A 9803-nucleotide genomic window follows, 5' to 3' on the forward strand; every position below is an offset into this window, starting at 1 on the left:
GTGTGTGTAGTGTGTGTGTGTGTGTAGTGTGTGTGTGTAGTGTGTGTGTGTAGTGTGTGTGTAGTGTGTGTGTGAGTGTGCGTGTAGTGTGTGTGTGTGTAGTGCATGTGTGTGTAGTGTGTGTGTGTGTGTGTAGTGTGTGTGCATGCGTGCGTGTGTGTGTGTTGTCATAAGCCTCTAACAGGCTTTGCAAAGTGGCTGGAAAGAGAAAGAGTAGAAATTGGCCAAATAAACAGATGCTATGCCAGGGAAGTATGCAGCAATCCGTTCTCTCAGTGCAAAAAAGTACAAGACTGAGTGTAAAAAAGGAAGCCCAATAAAAATGTGCGAAAAATAAGCCCAGGGTTGAACCTCTGGAGACTAACATGATTACACTTAGGGCCAGTTTACAGTCAGAGCCAAAAAATTTTGTCCTACGACGAATGCCTTGCAGTGAACGCTTTGCATGTCATGGTACAGATTTTATTGGAGCATGTAAACAAACCCGCTGCGTGGTGCCATGTAGCACATCCAGTATGCAGCACTCAAGATTTGCCAAGCCTGCCTGCCTGCCTAAGTGCCCAGGCCAGGTACTGGCCCCTTGCTCCCCTCCGTCAGGTTCCTCCAACCAGTTCTGTCAAGAGCGATAGCCTTAGCTACACTTAGAGTAATCCCTGTGTCACTCTGGATCTGATCTTTCCACCTCTTGGGTGGTCTTCCCCGAGGTCTAGGGTTTTGGAAGTCCTGGTGGTATGCCTTATAAACTAAGGTGTTTGCCGGTCTTTGCATCACATGCCCAAACCATCTGAGCCTTCTAGTGCGTATCCTGTCAGTGATGGTTTGTTCTGCCCCAAGCATAGTAATTTTTTTGCCCTGTGTACAATGTAAATTGGCCCTTCGTCTAGAAATACATCATATGTGTGTCCCAGAATAGTCCTCTCAATTTATCACACCTACATTAACTCCATATCCCTGTGTATCTGCAGGAGTTGGTCTGGGTATCAAGTTGTTCCTTATCGACTACGTGTTCAAGCGGTTCCCGCGAGTCCGGGCCAAGTACGACAACACCCACAGGATCTGGCAGACCCTGCCGACAGACCTGCAACTGAAGTCAGGCAGCTGGGTCGTGGTGCAGGGGTCCAGATCAGAGCCATATCTGGTACAAATACTTCACTTTGTCTTAGGCCATGTTGATTTATCTATTATGGACAACATTGTCTGCAGGGCTTGAAATTTTTGGGAATAAGTGCACTGGTGCACCCAACCTAAAGATTGGGTGCACAAAAAATCTTTTGTGTGCACCATATAAAACAAAATAAGTAGATTGTCAGCAAAAACTAATTGTGTTTCATTTCTAAAGAAAAGTACTACCCCGGTACATCAATTATAATTTTTCTGACACTAAATAGATTTTTATAATATGCGTTATACTAACTATACATTTAACATCTTTACATTACGTAAACCTATGAAAATTTTTGGGTGCACCCACAGAAGAAAATTGGGTGCACAGCTTCAAATTTGGGTGCACTAAGGTGCACATGCACAGTATTTCGAGCCCTGGTCTTGGAACTCCAAAACTGATTGCGGGCATATCTGCATGTATAACCGCCCTTCGGTATGACACACCAGCTTCACAAGCATGCGGCATGTCGGCAGCTGGCTATTGTACACCGAACAACCTGCTGCACCTAACCTTTCAACATCTAACTCTAAATAAACATTGTTTTAAAAACTATCTAGTAATGGTGATGCCCCTACATTTGTATGTTACAGTAAGTTCCCCTCTGCAATAGTTATAGGAAAGAATGTCTTGAGTTTTTGAACACTTTACATGTAAATTTTGGGCAGGTTTTTGTCTTTCAGTAAGTATATCCTGTCCTGAACTTGACCTTACTTTTCACAGCCCATCCCGTCCACACCACCGCCGGAGGCCGATGCGTCAGCTGTGGTTAACAGTGCACCGACCAGCCTGGCCACCACACCTACAGGCACAGACACCATGGAGTTCCTACAGCTCTTCAACCTGCCATCTACAGAGGTGCCACAGCAAGGTACATGTAGGGAACACTTGTCACCTTCCCAGCAAGAAGGTTATGTTTTTGTTTAGAGGTAAAATGTAAGATCCAACACAAAAAGTTCTCTCACCTAGAGTTTCGACCAGTCACTCTGGTCTTCCTCAGTAGACTGACCGTGAGTCACGTGGCTTCTCTGAAGTGTGATGTCAACACTGGGTCAAAGGTATCTGGTAGACAATGTCGGCCCCCATTGCGGTTCAGGGTGATGGGCTCTGACGTCTACCAGATACCAGATGAACTTTCATGATTGTACAAGGTTATGTTTTTGTTGGCATTTGTGTATGTGAGAGCTCTTTAACCCACCTTCCACCAAGGTCCCGTTGGCCAGGTGGTCACCTTGGACAGGTTGCTTAATGCCTGCATCAATGGGGAAAATTTGGGGGACCAAGAAAAAGCAGTCACCATGGACAGGCTAGGTGGCCAGCTTGAAGAGGTGGTCACCTTGGCAGGTTTGACTGTATTTTGAACACTGTACGACTAAAAAAAATTTTTTTTTTCTTCAGAATGGGAAGATGGCCGTCACTGTGTGCTGATCGACAGGGACAAGGGACTCACGTCAGGGGGAATCAAACATGGCAGACTTTATCTCACCAAAAAGTGAGCTTCACAATTTGTATAATACTGAAATTCCCTTTCTTGTGTACTCCTCATTGCTCTGATTCTGTATTCATATTTAATGATAAGCAAATCATCTTTGTTTCTGCCAAAAAAACAGTTAGTAACCGTTACTCTAGCAACTTACTGGATATGATTTTGGAAACAGACAGACGTATCAGTCTGCTACCTTTTGTCAGTGATACTGTTAAGATCTCAAACAGGTTTATAGCTACAAACTATTAAATGATATAGTCAAAACAAGGTTGATGCAAATGAGTCAAATAGCTCCATAACTGTTGTTTCAGAACTCTCTGTCCTTGGGTCTGGGACTTTTACATGTAGGTTCCAAGTGCCAAAGAGTTTATTGTCGATGAGTAACTGTTTTTGGCATATCTTATTACCTGGATGTCTTACCTACATTGTACATTGACTCATCTTTGTTTCCTTCCAGTTTCTTGTGTTATGAACGCTCCAAGAGTAATCCTTCCAAGAATGTCAAAATCCAGTTAGCTGACATAGTGGGACTAGAAAAGGTGAGACAGAATACATGACACATTTAATTTAAGGGTTCAGAGGGAAAAAAAACTTCAAGTAACATTTGCAAAGCAAATGCATAATGTTTACCTTCGCATATGGTCTGCACTCAGACTGTTAATTATTAATCAAATACATTCATATATGGTCAGACGGGAGTATAAATCTCTACTACTATAAAATTGCAACATTATGTAACCTAGCCCCAGTTACCATGGTGAGAGACGTCAACAAATCAGGTCATTAGCCAGGTCAGAGGTCAGTGTTTGGAACATAAGAAGAGGAAACGTAGCAAAGACAATATGTTTTCCTTCGGTAAAAATGAAAAGGAAAAATGTTGTAATGTTATCATTTCTTAGAGGATGCATGAGTTAGGGTAAGATAGTAGCCAAGGTGTTGTTGAATCTCTGTAATGTTGAATGTCTTGCATTTCCCTCTAGGCTAAAGCTCTACCATTTATGCCAGGCAATGGGATGTCCTTAGAAGTGAAAGTCAACAATGCAGAAAAGGTATTGTTAGTGTTATCAACTTTTCAATCAATGTCCATAGAAAACACCATTGTTGATTAAATTAGTTGGTAAGGCCACACCAATTTAATTTCTTGGTTAACGGATTCGCCGCTTCATTTTTTTCTGATTTGCAAATAAAAATAAAAATTCAGAATCAAATGCAAAATGCTCATATTTTGTCCTGAACAGTTGAAAACAGTCCTTTTCTTACAGTCATTCCATCTTTCAATGCAGTCACTGTGGTACCATTAAAAGTTCAAAATTCGTTGTTTAAATTTTGAACCAGCCTGGTGTGTTGACTTGATGGCTGCTATCGTACCATTTTGGGTCATAATAGGATGCCTAGGCCTGTTTTTATTTTTTTATTTTTTTTCGCCAGCCCGCTCCATTATTTTTCTAGAAAAATCCGTTAACCAACAAATTAAATTGGTGTGGCCTAAGTGTATACACCGTAAATCGTACAAAGCAGCTGCAAATATGAGCAAAAATAGTATATATATGCCATACTCTGTGTGCTTAGTCCTTTGTTCAAACTTCATGACCACATACAATGTAGATTTCATAATGAAGGCAACTTTTTTTGCCGAACTTTTTTTTATTCACACGAGGATTCCCAGAGGATGTCATCCATGTAATCAAATCAACATTTGGAGACACAGTTCTGGAATTCCTTTTCGAATTCACTACTAGATTGATGTAAGATAATGTTGTTGTCACTAACTCTGAAGTTCTGAACCCCCTTTGTTTCCCCAGCCGTACTTGTTTGGTGCGATGATAAACCGGGATGAAGTGTATGACCAGGTGTTGGTGGCTGCCAGACAGGCATCACAATCATGGGCAGTCGATGAGGAGGAGGACGAAGGAGAGGGGTCCTCGTGAACCAATTAACCAGGCACTTAACCACAGTACCGTGAACAGCTATACCCTGTGGACCACGTCGGCAGAACATACTGCACCTTTGCGAAACCCATAATGTATTGTGCATAGCACTTCGACAGAACGTCTCAAATAAGGTCGAATTCGGGTATATAAGGTTAACATGTCGTCTGTAGTTTCCAAATGTTGTGTCGGAAAAGATATCTTCTGAAACAGGCAAAATTCTGATGCAGCCTTGACCAAACATTCAATGAAAATCGTGAAAAATCAGGGTTTTGTGCAGGAGTAGTAAATTAAATGTTCTGCCGATGTGTTACCCTGTGGTAACAAAAAGCTGTAACAGTTGTGAAGGGGCACCATGTAGTACTACATGTATTCCATGGTACTGGCACAATTGTCCCAGTTTTCCTGACGTATCAAGTAAAAAAAAAAGTAAATTAGTTGTGGACAGAAAGTAGTCTAGCTGCAGTTTCCTCCAGGTTTTCCCTACAGTTGTGCTTTAAAGGTAATCAATGCAATTTCAGGGCAGCAAAACTGGATTTTCAAAGTCAATTTTCTTGTCATTCTTTTAATGTAATACATCTAACTAAAAGTTGAATCAATCCTATCCCATGGCATACTGATATCTGTGAACTAAGAATGTGATGTCACTGACGGAAAACAGTTGCTTGGTTCTAGCTATTTATGGCTGGTTCTAGTTATTTATGGGTGGTACCCAAAAGGTAAAGGAATTCCTCAATATGTACAAAATTAATGTAGCTTGTTCAAACGCTCCAAGTATAAAATGATGACAGAAACGTGCTAAGAAATGGCAGTAAATCAGACAGATTTCCTCATCCAGATTTTTTTTTTGTTTTGCCGCCTTGAAATTGCATTTGGATGCCTTCAATGGGATGTAGTGGCTGCTGTTGACCCTAACCCACATGAGGTACATTAAGCCAACGTTTCTTGCTGTTCCAGGTTTCAGACTGTGGGTAGGAACAGTAGATAAGATGTTTGTTTCTGCTGTTACAGGGAAATGAACCAATTTAAATTTCTACAGTACTGCTTGTGCGTATGGGATCACAGAAGGTAGCCACCTTCAGTTGACTGTCATGGTATTGCTTTGAAATTTTTTTTTGAAAGTGCTACATACACTTTATGACTAGTAAGAATATCTTTTGCTGAGGACTTAGTTGCAATGCTTGTAGCTTCCTAGGATAATACCATTGATAATTATCAATTTGAAGTTGTTACTTATTACAATAATTACTACAAGCTTCTCAAATCAGCCCTTACAAGTCCTGTTGCATCAATTCTAGATTAGCCGGCAAAAGGTCCTTTGCCTAAAAGAATTTTTTTCTTCTATCGCTTATACAAAATGCTGCTATTTTTTTGTTAGTTATGTGGTAATGCTTTAATGACTTAATGATATTCAATTTAGCAATTTTTATCTGAATGAGCCAAATTAGTTTCTGCCTTTTTGTTGTGCCTTGAACAACCTGACAGTTTTGAAGCATTATTTCAAATCATTAGGCCACACCAATTTAATTTGTTGGTTCTCGGATTCGCCTCTTCGTTTTTTTCTGGTTTGCAAAAAAAAGAAATTGATTCTAGTCCTGAATCAACTGAAAAATGCTCATATTTTGCCCCCAACAGTTGAGGAAAGTCCTTTTCTTCCTACTTGTTACAGTTTTCCCATCTATCATTGCAGTGGTTTGATTAAAAGTTCAAAATTCAATGTTTAAATTTTAACCCAGCCTTTTGTGTTGACTTCATGGCTCATTCCGTAGCATTTAAGCCTATAATGGATGCCTAGACCTGTTTTTATTTATTTATTTTTTTCGCCCTGTCGCTTCATATTTTTTCTGAAAAAATCCGAGAACCAACAAATTAAATTGGTGTGGCCTTACTGTAACAGTTGTATTTCATCTTTTCTCAGAATGGTTCATTTCAAGTTAGTGTGTCGGTGACAAAGGCACATTGCAGTATCCACAAATTAAATGTGTTCAAATATCTGGTTGTGTACTTATCCAAGACTCTTGCCCCCCCCCCCACACACACACATGCAGTTGCCTATGAATGATCTACAAATTTAATCTTACTTAATTTTTAAGCAAACCAATTATATATTATATATGTATTGACCAAATTCTAACCTTCCGCCCTTCTATTTGCCAGATCCTGCCCTTGTGTTTTGTAAGTGTTACAACACATCAGTTCGGGATAAAAGTACATAGTACTACTAGTGCTAGCATGTTTGTTCCAGTTAGGCCACAGCGCCTTAATTTTATGGATGACATCCTCTGAAGACCCCCAAACTAGTGCGCGCGGGCGAATAAAGAAAATTCCGGCCCAAAATAAAAATGCTACTAAACCACAAGTTAGAATAAAAAGCTGGTATTGTGATTTTGCGGCAGTACTTAGTGACGTATACGACAAGCCGGCACATGCTGGCTTTTTGTAGCATTTATGAATCGGCACTGTACGTATGTACTGAGTTCTTGAGTCATAGAGCTTCGGTAGCCTGGGTGCCTGGCTCCGTATTGTCGCTAACTACCAGGGACTACCCAGGCCTACAGCCAGGCCAGAGCCTCAGAGGACGTCATCTTTTTTTCTTTTTTTGTTTTAGAACAGGCAAAAATCAATGCGCGCACGGATGTCATCCTTAAACATAAGTCGGTGTGGCCTTAGGTATAAAGTACATATAGTTATGCTTCATGGCAGTTCAAGAGCTTGATAAATATGCATATTTACATTGTGTTTGTCCAATATTGTGATATTGAATTTCTATGTATACAGGTACTTATAAAGTAAACATTCTGCCAAGACTAAAGTTGTTACTGTAAAAGTCTGGTTATGTCAAGTCAGTCATTTTTGGTTCTTGGTTTTAAAGTTGTATAGTTGGAAATCATTTAATAGACAGAAGGCTGTGTAAATGTTATGAGATTAAAGTGAGTTTACATGAATGTCATTGGCTTGCAGCAGAGTACTGGTAGCATAAATACATATTGTCATGTACGTGTTATGACCATTGATAGTTTTAAGTTGTCTTATTGTAGAGTTTGTTACAGTGTCTAAAGCCATGTTGATTTAATTATATCCAGGACGTCTGCGTGCATGAACTTTCGTCCGTTTCAAGAAAAAGTTTTAGACCATTCTGTAAATCGTACAAAGCAGCTGTAAAATTAGCAAATATAATATTGGAAAACGATACTAATGTTGTACAATGCCAAAATCAATTCTAAAGGAAAAAAGAAAATGTGAAGAAATGAAAATGTCTTTTAGTAGTATTATTCGCCATACCATACTCTGTGTTTAGTCATTTGTTCAACCTTCATGATCACGTAGATTTCATAATGAAGGAAACTTTTTTTTGCCAAACATTTTTATTCGCACGCTCGCATCAGTTTTGAGGTTCCCAGAGCAAGTCATCCATATAATCAAATCAACATGGCCTAACTGGTTATCTACTAATACCGGTACTACATGTACGTCAGTTAATGATATATAGCATCATGTACTTAACCTTGTTCCTACTGAGTTAAGCAGTAAAAAGTATCCAGTTGACAGTTAAGCTAACATGCGGCAGAGTGAAGGTTAATTTGTAAGCATTCTGAGAAATTATTGATCAAACCTTGTCCACGATTTTTTTATGGTAGTTATTTCGGTTGCTGCAAAATCTGTAACAATACGTGTGTATAAATTCTGCTCTGTGCTGTATATGTAGATTTTCTATGAGGCATTGTATTGTACAAATCTGAAAAGAAAGGATGTGTATTGTCAAGAGATTATTTTGATAAGGGTTGACACAACTTGAAAAAAGCAACTGAATGAAAATAGTTAAGCTTACGTTTTGTATACCAGTGTTTGGTAGCTTTTGCAACATGATTTTAATACCAATTTAAGTTACGCTAATATTTAGGTGCTATATTGTCATCCAAAGTTGGTTCGAAGCCCCATTCTTATACATTGTTGTAGAGGAAGACAAGTTTCAGTTGTACTTTGTTGTTCTTAATGTAAAGTACTTAGTATGTGATACAATTATGTTCACAGATTTGCTAACTAGGCATCGGAGTAGTGACAGCAAAGTTGGATGAAGTTTAGAACATTTGTTGATAGATGGTCTACGTATGTTGTTGTAAATGTTGAAGAATATTTGTAAAGCAGATTCGGACATTCCTTGTTCCTAGCTACCCTTCCAGAGGACAGAATCTGATGTATTCATATAAGACTTGACAGAGCAGGCAGATTTTTTTGCATAGATACATGTATGTCCAACTCCGGAATTAAATCCAAAGTTCTGTCAAATGTCTGTGTAACAAACTATTGTTTTCTACCAAACAAAACTGTTAGTACTATCATGAAAGTTCATCTGTGTTGGTAGTTACATGTTTAAAGTTAAAACTTTTGGTCCAACACAAAAGCTGTCTGAAGCTCTCAGGAGGATTTTCATTTCCCACGGGATTGCAACTTGTTTCAAACCAACCACTACTTTAAGACACATTCTTGTTGCGCCCAAGGACAAAACCCCCAAAGAGAAGAAGTGCGGTGTCATCTACCACATCCCCTGCCAGGGCAAAAACAACAAGGGGCCCTGCCAGGAAACGTACATTGGGGAAACAGAGAGGTCTCTAAAAGCCAGGTTCCAAGAACATACACGGCCTAGCTCTGCCAGTTCAGAGGTGTCTCAACACATCCACATAGAGTCACCCGGACATTTTGTTTCACTTGACACTGTAAGAATTTTAGACACTGAACAAGACTATTTCTTGAGAGGGGTGAGGTAAGCTATATATACAGCAGGGCCCATCACCCTACATTGAACTGCGACGGGGGCCGGCATCGTCTACCAGATACCTTTGACCCAGTGTTGACGTCACACTTCAAAGAAGCCACGTGACAAGCTTCACTGGGTCAGTCTATTGAGGAAGACCAGAGTGACTGGTCGAAAGCTCTACATGTAGGTAAGAGAATTTTTTGTGTTGGACCAAAAGTTTTAACTTTAAACAAAACTCTTAGTAGTTGTAGCCAGTAGTGCATGTTACATGTTGCTCTGCAAGATGGAAACACACAGAAACAAGCCTAAAGACAAGTCCATACCAGTTTCATTTGTTGGTTTTCGGATTTTTTTTTTTAGAAAAAAATATGAAGCAACAGGAAAATAAATAAATAAAAGCAGATCTAGGCATCTTCTGATTGTCCAAAAAAGCTACAATAGGGGCCATGAAGTCAACATGTTTGTTTATTA

At 39.6% G+C, this 9803-nt stretch overlaps 1 protein-coding gene across 4 annotated transcripts in view; it reads left to right on the forward strand.

Moving 5' to 3' along the window:
• The window catches only part of LOC109476789 (GRAM domain-containing protein 4-like), a 32261-nt gene extending 27090 nt beyond the window's left edge, over positions 1-5171 (forward strand). For all 4 annotated transcript variants that reach the window (XM_019777807.1, XM_019777808.1, XM_019777810.1 and 1 more), the window contains 6 exons: positions 966-1138; positions 1886-2033; positions 2561-2654; positions 3106-3187; positions 3629-3697; positions 4451-5171. In XM_019777807.1, the coding sequence (XP_019633366.1) occupies positions 966-1138; positions 1886-2033; positions 2561-2654; positions 3106-3187; positions 3629-3697; positions 4451-4576 (692 nt within the window). In that variant the 3' untranslated portion in view covers positions 4577-5171. The remainder of the gene's footprint in view (positions 1-965; positions 1139-1885; positions 2034-2560; positions 2655-3105; positions 3188-3628; positions 3698-4450) is intronic.
• Positions 5172-9803: the final 4632 nt, after the last annotated feature.

The sequence above is a fragment of the Branchiostoma belcheri genome, unplaced genomic scaffold, assembly GCF_001625305.1.
Source record: "Branchiostoma belcheri isolate BF01 breed outbred unplaced genomic scaffold, Haploidv18h27 scaffold39, whole genome shotgun sequence".
Taxonomy (NCBI): Eukaryota; Metazoa; Chordata; class Leptocardii; order Amphioxiformes; family Branchiostomatidae; genus Branchiostoma; species Branchiostoma belcheri.